The sequence below is a fragment of the Camelus ferus genome, chromosome 18, assembly GCF_009834535.1.
Source record: "Camelus ferus isolate YT-003-E chromosome 18, BCGSAC_Cfer_1.0, whole genome shotgun sequence".
NCBI classification, from domain to species: domain Eukaryota; kingdom Metazoa; phylum Chordata; class Mammalia; order Artiodactyla; family Camelidae; genus Camelus; species Camelus ferus.
In genome coordinates this window covers 29887804-29904349 of record NC_045713.1, presented here as the reverse complement: position 1 = coordinate 29904349, position 16546 = coordinate 29887804, and the positions used below count along the sequence as shown (strand labels likewise).

Here is a 16546-nt window from a genome sequence, read left to right as displayed (position 1 = left end):
GGAGGTACCCTACTGTACCCTAACTTATTTAACTAGTTCCTATTGATCCGCATTTAATAAAACCATCAAAAACCCATAAAACCATCAAATGGCCATGGCCAACTCCCTTGCCCATCTCAAGAGGCACTCCAGAGCTTCATTGCTTTCTTGAATTACGATCGTGCCCTCGATACTGGAGGCCAGAAGTCAAGAACCCTCAATTTCCCACACCTGCTTCCTACGTTCAACCATCCATTGTTCTCCATTCACCTCTGCTCTTTCCCTTTTGTTTCAGAGGACAAGGGGTCCAGCTTTGCAGCTGACGTCTCATGGCTCCTTTGTACCCTGGAAACTATCCATTCAGACTTCGTCAAAGACCTCATTCCACTAATTTTCCATTCTGCTTTATCTTTAGTTGTCTCTTTCCCTGAACATAAGAGCCTGCCAAAGCCTCTGCCAGCAAACCATCCTCCTTCCTGCTCCTTCAGGTACCAACTTCTCTCTCTACCTCTCACAGCTGAGCTTCTGAAAAAAATTCTTCACTCCTTGTCACCACCTCATTTCTCACTGATTTCTTTTTGAAAGCTCCACAAAATCTTGTCTCAATGCCCCCTAATTTCCTGATGCATTAGAAATTCATCTTTTTAGTTACTTAAGCTCTCTGTAGCATCAGATAAATGTTATCCCCATCTTTATTCTTTAACATTCTCTCCACCTTCTTTCTTTTGGGGTGCCACTCTCAGGTTCCCTTCCTGACATTAGGCGCTTTTCTCCCTGCTTCCTTTGTAGCGTCTTTGGACCACTTCGTAAGTGGGCATGTTCTCTGAGGGGCCATCTTCAGCTAAATGGATCTTCTCCCTCTCACTGCAGGCACAGGGCAGCTCATCCACTCCCATGACTGGATGTTCACCTGGATGCCAGGGACTTCTGAATGCCTCTGTCTAACCTCACCCTTCTCCTAACTCCACCCTGATTTATCTGCTTGTCTGCTGGATGTCTGTGGGCTTCTCAAAAGCAACATGTCTGAAAGGGAACTCAGCATTTGCCCTTAGAACCCTCCTCCTCCTCCTCTGTCCCTTTTATCTTCTAATAAAACCTCTGTGCATCTTGTCACCCAGGCAGGAGGTGTCAGAGCCATGGTTGATCTCTCTGACTCGCCCACTCCATAGCCAATCAACTACCAGATAGACCTTACTTCCTTCCCTTCCTTTCTGCTCCCATGGCTCTGATGCAGCCTTTCCTGCCTCTTCCATGGGCTAGTACAGTGGACTCCTCCCTAATCTTGGTGGTTCCACTCTCGAGCTCCCTTGGGTCCATTTTGGGTGCTGCTGTGAGGGTGAACTTTCTAAGGTGAAGATCTGATGTTACTTTCCTGCTGTAAATTACTTCAGGTTCCCCATTGCCCGGAGTCCACACTTGAACAGAATAACCAAGGCCTTGCCTGTGTAGCCTTACTTCCTGCTCGTCCCCCACATGTGGACCACCTTCCAGCCACGTGAGACTTCTTGCAAACACGAATGGACTCTTACCCAAATAGCTTTGAGCCCAGGAGGCTAATCATAGCAGGGTAATGCCTTCCACAAAGTGCAGATCAGAAGAGTTTGATTGATCTCCTCTTCACTTGTTGGTGGGGAGGGAATTCCCACCCTAAAGCTGTGGGGAGGGGCTGAACACTGAACAGGTGAGTCTCATAGCAGGTTATTAGTCACATAGACTCATAGTCCAGGGGATGGAAGACTCGGCGACACCAGGCAGGGCCACACGGAGGTTGCACTTGGGAACAGAGTGAACCAGCAGGGGCTCTCGGGGGCAGACTTAGGAGTAACAAGAGGGTGGAAGTGACTCTGTTTTCCACTGGAGGGTGTGACTGGCTTGTTTGAATAATTTCACAGGCTGACAGGGAACTGGAGGCAGCTACCTGGGGATAAACTGTGCCTGGTCCTGGGGATAAGAAGGGTAGTTTGGCTCGGGGACCTGACCTATAGGAGCAGAAGGGGAAGGGAATTTGAAGTTAGACCATTTGAAGCCCTCCTGTTTTAACAGATGTCAAGGCAATACTTAAGCTTGAATCTTGATTTCAGGGTTAATACCACAATGGGTTCTTTGATACCTTCATATCAATTTAAACCTTGGTGATGACTGAGACTTTTAGGGAACAGGAGGAGTCCTTCCCTAGGAAGTGATGTTGCCACTTGACCAAGAGGGAGAGGTGATCATCCACAACATAAAGCTTATGGACTCTTTCCTATTGATGTTCACTCAGTTGACCCCAAGGGGTCTGGGGGAGGGGGTGACGTCCTCCAGCACCACAGCATCTGGCAATGAACTGAGGGTGGGAGGCCAACCCCACCAACAGGTGGGATGGGCCAGAGGGCTCCTGTTTGGTTTCACCCTGTAGCAGGGAGGCCTTTAGGACCACACTGACCTTGTGGGATGTCGCTTCCATGGCTCAAGGACTAACAGGGCGCTGAGTATGGACGATCAGGGGCTGTGAGAGACTCTATTTCCAGAGAAGCCCAGTGCATGGCCAGCAATTCCTGCTCTAATAGTATGTGATTCAGGCCCAAGGAGGGCAGTTTCTTGCATCAGAAGCCCCCGGACAACTTACGGACATCATAAGTGGTCCAGAGACGCCAGGAAGCACAGGAGGATGTTGCTAAATCCTCTTCACTGAGAGGAGTGCCAGTTGATTTTAATTTAAACAGACTCTAGAGTCCTTTGTTGGTGGGGCTCCCACTCAAGGTGGGCTAATTTCAAAGTGACGGCATAAATGGGCTTAAACACAATCTGTAAACAAGGAGCATGTTGCCTGCAGAGCCCCAAAAGGACTCAAAGATGTCGGATACGATTGTATGTCCTTTACAAATGTTTCAAATAAATGACCTCAAAGGAGGATGTCATCAAGGTGATGTCATACCTGGCGTCCTGGAGAAGGGTGGATGCAGTGACGATCCTGTCTGCAAAGATCGTCTATGACAGCAGAGGTGCTAGGTGCCCTGTGGGTAACTAGGTAGAAGAGTATTGTGCCCCTTTGGAGAGAAGGCCAACTGGCCGAGAGGAGGTTGAAGTAGACGTTGCTGGCAAGGTGACTTTGTCCATGGCCTGGGTCAGGCCCCCAAGCCCCTGATGAGCAGATCAGTCCTCTGGTGTGCTGGTAAGCACCTACAGGAAGCAAAGCCCACATGTATTGATTAGGGGTTTTGCACTGAGAGAGCAGTTGAATATCAAGGCCCCTTCCCCCAGCTTTTTGTTTCATCAGTTCCTTGGCCATGGACTCCCATGGATGTGCACCTCAGTACTCTTAGGGATCAGGAGAGCTCATGACAGCAGCAAGGGAAGCAGCAGCACAGGACACACAGCACAAGGGGTCATCCCCAGGACAGTGCTGGGCCAGGCGCACTTTCCCAAACACAGTCTCTGTGGCTGCCCCAGTGGCGGCCATCAGGCCAGACACAGTGACCAAAGTGCTAGTCCCACACCCAGCAAGTGGAAGTCAAGCACCCACCAGTTAGGGCATTGTGTTGTCCCTGGTCTCAGGTAGGAGCCTCGGAGACCACCTGCCAGACACAAGCCACAGCTGATGGTACCTTAACTCTGGGATATAGTCAATGTACAATAGTTTTCGCCTAGTTGGCGAGAATGAGACGTGAGGGTGAGAAGAGATGGCAACATCCGTTGGAGACAACAGAACATGAGCTAAAGCCCAGGAGGGTCAGCAACTGGCACTTACATCCCAGGCGGTAACTGCTGCCTTACGAACCAGTTAACTAGCAAAGGAGCGGGTAGTTAAAGCTGGCCCGGTATCTTCAGGTGAGGTTAGATCATCCTGTTCATGATGCCAGTTTTTCACTCACTTCTTCTTTAATCCACTGGTGAGTAGAGATTCCTACCCTAGACTAACAGGGCTGAGTGAACACACAACACTCGACACCACACAGATGGGATGAACAGCAGTTTACTAGTCTCACAGACCGGGGGAGGACACCACACAGCATGCTGGGCCACACGGAGGGTGGCACTTCAGAACAGAGTGAACAGGCAAGGGCTTAGGAGGCAGATTTTGTAGCGACAAGAGGGTGGGGGTGAGCCCTGGTTCTGGCAAGAGGGTGTGATGGGCTTGTCTGAATAATTCCATGGGCTGATAGGGAACTGAAGCCTGCTGCTCGTGAATAAGCAGGGACTGTGTCTGGTCCCTGTGAGAAGGATCATTTTACTCAGGGACCTTGTGTATGGGAGAAGAGGGAGTGGGGAACTGTACTTAGGCCATTTGAGGTCCTCTCAGTTTTTCCAGATGCCAAGACAGCTCTCAGTATTGAATCTTAACTTCAAGCCTCATACCACAAGAAACTATTAAAAAGTAATCCTTCCTAGAACTAATCATTGAGTTCAATAAAGTCACAGGACACAAAATAAACACAAAAATCAAGTGTATTTCTAGATATTAGCAGTGACCATGTGGACACCAAAATTTAAACTATGTGTATAATTGCAAATAAAAATAAAACACGTGTGTAAATCTAACAAAACATGCCCAGGACTAGTATACTGACAACTATACAACACTGATAAAAGAAATCAATGATCTAAATAAGTGGAGAAAAAGACCATGGTCATGAATTGGAAGACTGAGTATAGTAAAGACGTCAAATTTCCCCAAATCAATAGATTTAATGCAATTAAATAGATTGATTTAATGCAGTTCCTATCAAAACCCAGTAAGAGTTTTTTTTTTTTTTTTTTGTAGGTACAGACAAGATTGTTCTAAAACTTGTATGGAAAAAAGCTAAAGGAATGAGAATAGCTAAAACAGTTTTGAAGGAAGTACCAAGTGGGAGCAACCCATCTACCAGCTTCAAAACTTATCATACAGCTGCAGCCACAAAGACTGTATAGTCTTGGCCGAGGGCTAGACGCATAGATCAATGAACAGAGAGACCCAGAAACAGTCCCACACAAATATGCTCAGTTGATTTTTGCCAAAGGTGCAGAAGCAATTCAAAGGAGGAAACACAGCCTTTTCAACAGGTTATAGCAATGGAAAGCTTGTGAGGAAACTGCACGCCAAAAACTTGGAAAATAGGACCAGCAAAGAAGGAAGATAATGATTTGACTGGGGGTACTGCCAGGTGGTGATGGGAGGGGAGGGATAATGTGCACTCAGAGCAGGATGAAAGCTTCAAGTGCTGGGTAACGGTTTATTGCATCTTTCTGAATTCAGCTGCTTCTGATTGATCAGCTCCACAGGCTCCGATGATTTTCCCATCAGCCCCACACTACAGACTCAGGTCACCCCCCTAACTGAGCATTCCAGTGCTCCAGACTCCTTTAGCCTTCTCATTAGCATCATTCTCAGGCTATCTGAGGTAGCAAGGTGCATCTCAGGGACTCCAAAGGTACATCCTCTCAGGTTTAAGTCTGCCAGAAAAGAGAGCTCTTCCAGACTTAGCAACTCCCATTCAACTCCTGATTTGACCCATCTGGTCACCAACCCACTGCCCCTCTCTCCCCCCTCCCCTCCCGCACCCCTGCTACACTACTGAAGTGTAACTAGAGTGGTTTTGGGTGTGATTGGCCAGGCCTTGGTAAGGTTCCACACCGCAATGTGTGGCATGGAACCTCACCTGATCCACATGGACTAAAAGGAGAGTTTAGTTCTCCATAATAAACTCTGGCTGTTGTTATAGAAGAAATAATGCCTAGTCAAAGCAGCAAATGTCCACTCTGGCCACTCACAGAGAAATTTCATGGTTAATGCTCAGCTTTTTGCTTCCAGTACTAGTTAATGTTCACAGGGATTTTAAACTCTAGTTTCTCGTCTCTTGACTTTATCAGAGGATGCAGATTTAGTTGGCAGTGACCTTTGTCTGATTGGGACCCCAAAGTAGTCTCATATTTCGAGACATCATGTGGCTTGAGATGGGTAAGCTTTCCATTTCCAGATTCCACTCCTGTATCATAAAGTTCGAGCCCCTTGCTTAATGGAGCTTAAAAGGAATGAGCTGGCCTTGCCTGATGGAAGCTTTTGGGGTGAAAAACTGACCAAAGTTCTCTGAATCATCAGCTTCTCTGAATCAAAGGCTCAGTAAAAATTAGAGGTAGTCTTTGCTCATGAAATAACAAGTGTATCAACACATCTGCCTCCACCTTTTGCCAGTCACCCTCAGCTGCACCATCCAGACCTATGGGATTGACACTTTATACTGCTCGCTGTTGACACATTACCCATTAACACTCATGGAACGTGTACACTGCCAAGCTGGTTTGCATTACCCTCTTGGCAGAGGACCATTCAGAGAAAGCGGTGCATTTCACCTCATCACCTCTCCCCCTGGCAAAACTCCCTAACTTCAACCTTCCCCACTTTCATTTCTACTTTGGGTATCAATGAGCTCTTGTTCCTTCACTGGATACTAAGCAAGCATTTGATACCTGATCTTGCCCCAAGATACGTGCACTGGATTTTTGTTGCTGTTTGTTTATCTTGCTTGTGTTTGTGTATGATCCAAAGTTATTAAAGTTTGAGTATATCCATTCCTTGATCCTGACTGATAATGAAATGGAATATGCAAACACACTTTAAATAATCTATTTAGAAAATGTCTTACAGTAAGTCTAGTACAAAATATATGTAATGAACATCTTGAATTGACATAATAATGAAACAAACACATGTGAACCTACCCCAGCTTGAGAGCTATTGAGGAGTTCATGCACTCCTTCCCCATTCCCTTGCCCTCTAGTCTTCTACCCTCCCCACTCCCTAAAGGTCACAAATGTCCTGATTCCTATTTTTCCCCTCATTCCATTACTTTCCTGTATATTCGTTTACCATATATGTGTGCTTTCCTAAATAATAATAGTTTTGCTTGGGTTGAACTTTGCAAAAATGTTGTATTTCTTCTTTCACTGAATACTATGTGTTTGAAATTCAGCCATTGATATTTGTAACTGGTTACTCTAGTTCATTAATTTTCACTGCTACATAGTTCTCCATTGTATTAGTTTTCCACACATACCTTCCCTCACAGCGTTTCAAAGGCGATCCTTGTGTGCCAAGGTGTTCACCCAGTTCCTGCCACAGAGTTGGCACTCAATAAATATTTGTTCAATAGCTGAATGAGGAGGGAGGGTATAGCTCAAGTAGTAGAGCAGCATGCTTAGCATGCACGAAGTCCTGGGTTCAATCCCCAGTACCTCCTCTAAAAATAAATACGTAAACCTAATTACCTCCCCCCAAAACAAACAGAAAACAACAAACAAAATGCTGTTTTAAAAAATAGTTGAATGAGACTGAGTTCTAACTGAAACACTGATACTTGTTTCCTCCGGCTTCTCTGCCCTTCGCTCCAATTCTGAGACTCCTGCCAGCTCTTCTGCCCTGAGTTAATTACAGTTATAAAATTTGTTGACCAGCCGTTTAGAAACAGGCGGGCCTCCCAAAACACCTAAGACTACAATTCCCGGAAAGCATTGCAGTGCTCTCTTGCGTCAATTTCAATTGACCTTCCCTCTCTGAGGCCTTCCGGGTTGTGTGGGCGGGGCCGAAAGAATTATCCAATGGGCACCTCCGCGGGCTGAGGGGGCGGGGAAACTGTCCAACGAGCGTCTCGACAGGGGCGCCAATACGCGCGGAGGTTGCTGGGGCAGCCGCCGTGGACGGCGTCACTGAGCCGCGCCAGCTGAGCCGGGTGGAGCCCAGCCCCTCTCTTCTACCTTCTCCGGGGCTCGCTCCTTGTCACGGCGTCTGTCGACCCCGCTTCCATGTACCCGGTGGGCGCAGCACCCCGAAGCCTCCACGCCCATGGCCACTAGCCTGAGGAGGCCGTCTTTCACCTCCTGTTCTTCCCCCTCTAACGACACGGACGACGAGGGTGTGCGCGGTACTTGTGAAGATGCTTCTATATGCAAGAGGTGCCTGCCCGGCGCGGGGTTAGGGGCCGCCGTCCCCGGGGGGCTGGGGCCTAGGTGGGAGGCGGGCCTGTGTTTAAGGAATACGCTTTTACGCCAAAAGGCACCCGTCAACTCGTGCGACACCTGTGAAGTGTATAGAGCAGGGGTTCATTTACTTAACTCACAATTATATATCTAAACTTCTTGTGTGCCAGGCACGGTACGAGCCTGGAAATAGCGTGACTGGGATACGGGATACCGTGACTGGAATCAGGCAGACGTGAACTTGGCCTCCTTGGAGCCTGTCTTGCTGGAAACAGACATGAAGCAAGTAGTAACTGCAGTCTTGATGGGTTATGAGGAGAAGCGCAGGTTCTCCTTTTATAGGTTACATTCCACTGGGACTAGTCATGATCTCCACTGTGCGCCTGAAACTCAAGTTAAGGGGGAAGTGACCTGTCCAGGACCTCATAGTACTCGCGTGCAGAATCAGTACTTTGCAGAGCTCTTGCCTCTGTGCTCCAGGAGTCTACACTTTTAGGGGGTGTGAGCACAGGTTCCTGAAAGTCTAAAAAAGAAAGTATGAGGCTTGAGTGTTCTCCACTCATTCATTCAGCAAAAATGATCTAGATCTTACTTTGTGGAAGTCCCTTCCTTTTGGCTGGTTGGTGGGTACTCAGTAACTGGGAACACGTGATGAACAAGATTAACATGGTAAACTCACTGCCTAGGGGGAAAAGGCAGACAGGGAGGAAATAATTACCCATGAAATAACATAATTACGATTTTGTGTTGAGTGCTGAGAAATAGGGGCATCATTAGAGTTTGTAATTTAGGCAATAATGTTTGAGCTGAGAACAGAAGGCTTAAAAAAAAAAAGTAAATAGGGATGTTGGAGTGTTCAGGCAGAGCAGGGAAGGAGTGTGGTCTGTTAGAGGAACTGAATGAATGCCCTGGAAGCTGGGGCCACGTAGGGACTGTAGGGTAGGGAAGACAAAAGTTTTGGGTTAAGCCTTGTACTTTTTATCGGTTCTTGGAAACAAAGCATAGTGTGTTTCAGAACATGAACTCTGGAGCCAGACTATCAAGCTGGTCCCAGCTCTGCTGTTTGCTAGCTCTGTAAACTTGGGCAAGTTACTAAACCACTCTGCATCTCTGTTTCCTGATCTGTAAAATGGGGATGATAATAACGCCCACTTCATGGGCGCTTGTAAAGATGAAAATATAACCAATATTAGGAGAGCACTTGGAGCAGTGTCTGGCATATAGTAGGTGTTAGTGGTGGTTGATTAAATAAACAGATAAATACATACTTAAGTATTAAAGGCTTGGAGGCAATCCCTGGTGAAATTTGTGAACTTAAATGAATTGGACCTGACGTTACTTCTTCTGTTTTCCATTGCTATTAACCACATCTGTAGCACTGCTGAATCAGAAACAGTTTTTCTCATTTGCTAAGAGAATTGGAAGTGTGGTCAGAATTACCTGGGGAAATAAAACACTTTGCAGTAGCATGTTAGGGTTAGGGTTATTTAATATTTTTTGGTAGTATGGGCTTAATATTTGTTGGGAACATTTTTGGCCAACTTGCTTACTTTAAAAAAGAAAATTAGCTGTGAAATAGTTGAGACACAAAAATACAGAGAAATAGTATAACTAGAGCGTGCCTTTCCTTGACTCTCTCGGCTATTTTTTGTCATGTCAGCTCTTCTTTGCCTCAGTTTCCAATGCCCTCTGTGTCTACAGACATCTAAACGTTGGGTTGGATTTGGAACTGCAGAGAATCTAAGGCAGTAGCTTCCAGACCGAATGGCCCATCAGCATAGCCTGGGGGCTTTTAAAAGGTACTCAGGGCCTCCTGTAGACCCACTGAATCAGAATCTTCTGGGATAAGTCCCGGGTGGTGAAAACCACACGTGTTTGCCACCTGGATGCATTTCGTCGAAGCTTTTCATGCACCGGGTTTTCTCTCAGCTGAAAAAAACATGCAAAGAGATTGTGAGAATCCATAAGTTAATGTCTGAAGACACTTTGCAGGACTCAGTGACTTTCAGGTTCTGTGATACTGTGATCTCTGTCTTCACCGTAACATGTTCAGCCCTTCAGTCTTGTCAAAAAAAAAAAAAAAGTCATGTTGTGAGATAGGGCTTCTTTGCATGAGTTGTGGACATACTACTCTTTCTGCCTCAGTTTCCTCATCTTTCAAATGGGGGTAATAATGGTAACTGACCCTTTGGATGTAAGGATTAAAGGAGATGGTCGATACAAAGGTTAACACAGGATCTGGCACCAGGTGAAGCCTTCAATAAATTATTGCTGGTTTTGATTTCCCTCCAGCCTGAGTATTATTTATTTTGAAGTTACTGAATATGTAGTAGGCATGGGTCAGGCTAGCTCCTGCCACACTGAATTACAGCTGTAAGATCCCTAAAATAGTGTTTAAAAAGCCATTTTTGCTTCCCAGGGCTCCTACAGTTCTGTTATTTCTGTTTTAATTTGCTCCCTCCTTTAGGATAGAGCCCTTCCACAGGTAAGAACATAATCTTTCTCCACGGGTTGCTGTGAGGATTAAATGTGGAATGCTTGTATCAGGGCTTGGCACATAGTAAGTGTTCAAAATTGATAGTTGCTGACACCATTGCCACTCCCATTGTCACCAAACCATCATCATTGTCATCATCCTGGCTGTCACTCCTACAGTGATAACTCTTTAAAAAATTTTTTTTTAATTTTCTGTTTTTTTTTTATTGAAGTATAGTGAGTGTACAATGTTGTGTCAATTTCTGGGGGTACAGCATAATGTCTCAGTCATACACATACATAATGTATTCCTTTTTATATTCTTTTTCATTATAGGTTACTGCAAGATATTGAATAGAGTTCCCTGTGCTGTACAGTAGAAACTTGTTTATCTCTTTTATATATAGTAGTTAGTATCTGCAAATCCTGAACTCCCAGTTTATCCCTTCCCACCCCCTTTCCCCTCCTGGTGACCATAAGTTTGTTTCCTATGTCTGTGAGTCTGTGTCTGTTTTGTGAATAAGTTCCTTTGTGTCTTTCTTTTTATCCCAGTTGTAAGTGAATACAGCGATAACTCTTGACTTAGAACTCTTCTGGTGGATGTACTAGGTTTATGCCTGGTAGTTCCATTTGACTTAACAGGTTATCTATACAGTGCTTATGATAGCTAACTCTCCCCCGTCCCCATTCCCCTTCTTATTTTCCCCACCATTTGGTGCCCCACATCAGTTACCCACTCTTGTTTATCCTTGCCCCCCCAGCCCCTCCAGCCCACCCCCAGTGTGTCCTCTGAAGCCACCCCTCCACAGTCACCAGCTGCCTCCGTTTGCTCAGCTTCCCCTCAGCCATTCCCTCCCTCTCTTTGCCTTGAGCTCAGGGAGATCCTTCACTTAAAGCCCTCTCAAGTCACAGCTCGGTTTTCTCATACCCTGGATGTCTCAGGATCGGGAGGTTCAAAATTTGTGTCCCCACTGCTCTTTGTTCCCTCAGCCCACTTCTTTGAGACCCATGCCCCCTGCACCCTGCACCCTCTCCTCCTCCACGTGATTGTTTTCTGCCTGCTGCTGGTTATTCACCTACCTTCGTTGAATACCTTGGCACCTGGCCCACAGGCCTTCCTCCCTGCCTCAGTTTTTACCATCATCCTTGGCGTGTGTGTGGAGGACCCAGCTACACACAGGGCGCTCTTTCCTTTAACACCTTGTCTGCGGTGATTACCTCTTCTCATCCACCTCTGTCACCATTCCCGCCACGATACCCTGCATTTCCATCCAGGTGCTGTACCACCTCACAGCCCCACCCTCCAACCCCAGTCTCTTCTTTCCAGCCAACTTGATCAGTTATTTCTCATCCGCCGTCAGCATCTTTCTCCTCGGGACCTCCATGGTTTTCTCTAGCCTGGAGAGACTTCCTTGAGGCTGTTCCCTCTCAATTGAGCTTAGAGTTCATAGTCCATCCTTCTGTAATTCTCTTGGGAATGCCTTTATCGCCCTTGCCCTTCATCCTAGTAAACCCCAAACCCTGGTGGGACCAGATTATCCACTTTCACCTTGAATACCGGTGGGGGAAATCATACAGCCTGGCACAGCTGAATGCTGCTGTGCGTTCACATCAACCAGCTTCACCTGCATCCTTTCTAGTATGAGTGTCTGGTCAACAACTCACTTTCTCACTCTCCGCAATACTTAAATCAGACATTTTCCACTTTCCGAAAGCTTCTGATTTACTCCACCCTCTTTCATCTTCAAGATAACAGGATGATATTATGGGTATTGCTTAACATAGAAAATAGATGCCTTCCGATTGGCATACCTTTAACTTCCCTCCAAGAAACTCAACCATCCTTTCCTACTGCTTCAGTTGTCAACGTCCGCCAGCAAAGACCATTAGAAACACACAGTTAAATGAGTTTAAATACTCATTTTAATGAGGGAGAACTCCCATCATGGGGAGCTTCCAGGCCTCCTCAGTAAGGGATGTTAGAACTTACAGGGTTTGGGCTTTGGTTGGATAATTTTGGGGAGAGTTCCAGGAAGCAGGGATTTGCTCTGGATTGGATGCTGACATGGAGGTGGGGACAGTTCTGGGATTGGCTAGCTCAGTCTTTTCTAGAAGGAGGTATGACTAGACTGACATGCTGTAATTCACAAAGAAGCCATAGGCAGTCACGTGGGAGAGAGGAACGTTTGCTGCTCTGCAGGCCGGGTGGCCTTGTTTTTGGCTGTTTAGACAAAATTATGAAGCAGTCCTGTTTTGTCTTCACTTCATCACTGTGCAACCTTTGTGCTAGCTGTTTGGCGAGATTGTTTATGTCCAACAGGAGGACTTCATGGCCTCTGAACACCAGGCAGCATCTAACAACGCTGGATCCCGGCTCACGGCACCAGGCCAGCTCCTAGGGGATAGCGCTGCTTTCCATTTTTTCACAGGGGAGGAGGTGAGTCTTAAACAGACAAACGGGTTTGCCAGGCAGATGACAATAGCAGGAGCTGAAGAGCATAGAGACTGAAGTAGCATGATGTCTTAGTGAACTTGACATTGGGTGGTGGGGGGAGGGGTGAAAGCAAGAGAGAATTCAAGAAAGACTGTCAAAGGATAAAATGGGGAAGGTCGTGAAGGCTTTTCAGTGGGGAGAATGACATGATCTGGATTTGTGTTTTCAAAAATCCCCAGCAGCCATGCGGGAGATGGGCTGGCGACAAAGAGGAAGTCTGTTCCCTTTTCCTTCCCGTCAGCCACAGCCCCTGCTCAGTCTCCTTGCTCCCAAATCTTGCAACACGTCTTTATTGTTCTGTCTGCTTCTAGTCTAGCCTCCTCCCCTGGCCAAGTGTTTCTGCTGTGGCCAGGGTGATGTTTCAGAATCACAAATCTTCTCCTGTCACTTTGTTACTTGGAACCTTTAGATTCTCCATCAGCCACAAGGTCAAAATCCACACTCCGTTGCATGACACACCTCACCTTTCCTGATATGATCATACTGCCCTGGGCCTGACCGCTGCCACCTGGAAATCGCCATTCAGATCTCTCAGAATGATCTCAAATTATTTCTAAAGCCGAGCTCAAGATCACCTTCCTGTCTTTTCCTCCTTGCCACCCCCACCCTCCCAGGGAATGGTGCCATTGTCCACTCAGACCACGGCAGGCATCATGGTGGAACCGCCCTTTCGCTTACCTCCAAAGCCATCAATCACCCAGGCCTTTGATTTTTGTCTGTGAAATGTTTCTGGAATCTACCTCCTTTTCTCCACCTCACTGTTGCCATCTCAGTCCACAGTGAGGTCATGGGCTGTGCCACTCGTCTGCTCCCTCTGCTCCCTAGTTGCTCCTACCCCCAGAGGTTTGCAAAAGGCACATCGGACTGGGTCACTCCCTAGTGTAACGGCTTCTTGTTATTGTTAGAAAAAGAGCAAAGTTCCTCATGTGGTCTGCCCAGCCCTGCCCGTTCTGTATGGCTTCTCCAGCCTCACTTCACCCTCCTCTTCCCTTCTCCCCACCATCCTCTCAGTTACCCAAGTGTGCCCTGGCCCTGCCTTCCTTGGGGCCTTTCAGCAGGCCGTTCCCTCCCGCAGTGCTTCCTCCCACCCTCCTGTGTCTGATCAGTTCCACATCATCCCTCGGAGTGATACATTCATTTGACATTCTTTATTGAGACCCTACTCAACTTATGGAGGTCTGGTTCTAGTGCAGGTGCAGAAGGGAATGGAACAGGCAAGAGTGGAGCTCTTATGAGGCATTTATTCCAGTGGGAGAAGCGGCCAGGAAACACACAAGCCAAACACCTGGCACGTGAGCTGGGGGAGATGCAGCAGGAGTGCTGGGGGGAGTTGTAATGTGAGCTGGGGTGGCCAGGGAAGCCCCCCCCCTGCTGAAGGTCAATGCTGGGGAAAGGAATGAGCCCATGGAGGGATATCTGGGGAAACAGTGTCCCGGGCAGAGGGGAAAGAGAGAACCAAGGCCCCGAGGCTGGAGTTGGTGTGTCCCAGGAGCAGCAAGGCCTGAGCGAATGAAAGGGAAGAGAGAAGCAGGTGTTTCTGGCTCTTGGAAGGACCCAGCTGACACTCTAAGTGAGGTGGGAGCCGAGCCGCTGGAGGGCCTTGGACAGAAGATGGCTGTGACCTGACAGGTTTCAGCAGGATGCCTTGAGTTTCTCTGTGGAGGCCAGACTGTTCAGAGGGCAAGCCCAGAGGCAGGGAGACCTGCTGTCACAATATCCCAAGTCAGAGATGCTGGCGGCTTGGAGCAGGATGGTCGCGGTGGAGGTGCTGAGAACCCGCCTGATCCTGGATCCACTGTGAAGACAGAGCTGATAGAACGGACTGACAGATTGGGGGGTGGGCTGAGACTGAGGGGTCGAAAGTGACCCCAAGGTGTTTGGCTTTATCTCAGGGAAGCCATCTGGCACCTGCAGACAAGATACAGCCCCTTGTTACATGTTCTCGTAACACTCTGCGCACGCCCAGTGGAATTCAGACATGTTTAATGTTTGTCTCCCCCACCAGAGTTAGCCCAGTACCCAGCAGGGACATGTGTACCTTAGTGCCATTCACACAAAAGACACACAGTAAGTATTTGTCAGATGGCTAAAGTCAACTGAAGGCAAAAGTTCAAGATTGTTTCCCGAGGAGCTCTTAAAATTCCGGCTTTCTGTTTTACTGGGTTTTGGTGGTCCAAATGTTTTAGAAACCAGACCAGGGGCTGTAAGGCTGAAACTCCATCGTGTCAGTTATAGACGTTACTCTGATTTCTGAGCTGAACTGAAAGATATCCCCACCTACCCCGCCTTGCCATGCAAGCAGCTCACAGGATCACCTCTGGGGAAAGCCAGCGTTTTTCTAAGGGCACCGGCCTCTCAGCACACTGATTGCATCTTCACAGCTCTGCCCCAGAGAGCAGGGCCAATAGTTTGATCTGAAATATTTTGAAGGCAGGTGTCATGCTGTTTTCCATCCCTGGGGAAGACGTGTCACCTTCAAACCAGAACATTCTGTCGAGGATACATTAGCTGCCAAACTTGCCCATCAGGAAGGTCAAGTAAATCACTGATTTTTTTTTTTCACCCTCCCTCTTTTTTTAAATAAAAGGAATGCATTAGATTTTAGAAAATATCTGGGAAAGATAATGATCTTAGATCTCGAATAGAAATATCACATTTTTTTCTCTAATTTGTTTAAGTGACAAAAGTGAGGTGAGGTGACCTTGAACAACATGGGTTTGAGCTGCATAGGTGCACTTATACGGGGATTTTTTTCCCCCTAAATATGTGCTGTAGTTCTACACAGTCCTATGGTGGTTGAATCTGCGGATGTGGAACCAAGGATACAGACAGCCGACTGTAAAGCTATACGTGGATTTTCTACTGCATGGGGTTTGGCGCCCCTAACTGTCACATTGCTCAAGGGGCAGCTGTACATTTTCTCCACTCAGGAGCCTACTATGAACATATTGTACATGCAGTTTCACCCAGATCCGCCTCTTTTTTTTTTTTTTTAAACTGGCTGCACAGAGTTCTGCAGTGTGCTTGTACTTTATTTGGCTGTCCTTTTGGCCAACATCTAGGTGGTTATGATTTTGCTCTTCAGATCGTGCTGTGATGAGCAGCTTTGCCCATGTGTTTGAGTTTTCCTATGAGATGGATTTCAGGGGAGAAGTTTCTGCAGAATGGTGCTCAAGTTATATCAGTTTCCATTCCATCTGTGGTGAATGGAGATGCTAATCCTGAGACCTTCTCAGTCTCTTAGATTGTTCATCAACCGGAAGGTGGGGAATAATAACCTGTTTTTGATTTGTGTTTCTAAATTCGAGAGTGAGGCCAAGCAATTTTTTGTCCACTCACACTCTGTGGTGTTTGTGATGTGAACCCTCCCTCCCATGTCACTGTCCTGCCAGGCTGTTGTCTTTTTCTCGTTTGGTTATCTGTATTTTTATTACCGATTTGTGAGGCTCTTTTGTCTCTGGGATGGTGATCCTTCTCCTCTGTGTTTGTTGCAGGGTTTTCTCTCCAGCTGACGCTCATCTTTCAGTTTAGCTTGTGTTGTACATTTCAGTTTTCTCCTCCACTTTTAAAAGTTGAAGTTTCATTGATTTACAATGTTGGGTTTGTTTCTGGTGTACAGCATGGTGATTCCGCTATACTTATGTATGTATTGTTTTTCATATT

General features: G+C 46.9%; 1 protein-coding gene across 1 annotated transcript in view; it reads left to right on the top strand.

Annotated features, from left to right (window-relative positions):
* The first annotated feature begins 7576 nt into the window (after positions 1-7576).
* The window catches only part of LCMT1 (leucine carboxyl methyltransferase 1), a 46900-nt gene continuing 37930 nt past the window's right edge, over positions 7577-16546 (top strand). The window contains exon 1 of the mRNA XM_006186670.3: positions 7577-7890. Within this exon, the coding sequence (XP_006186732.2) occupies positions 7781-7890 (110 nt within the window). The 5' untranslated portion in view covers positions 7577-7780. The remainder of the gene's footprint in view (positions 7891-16546) is intronic.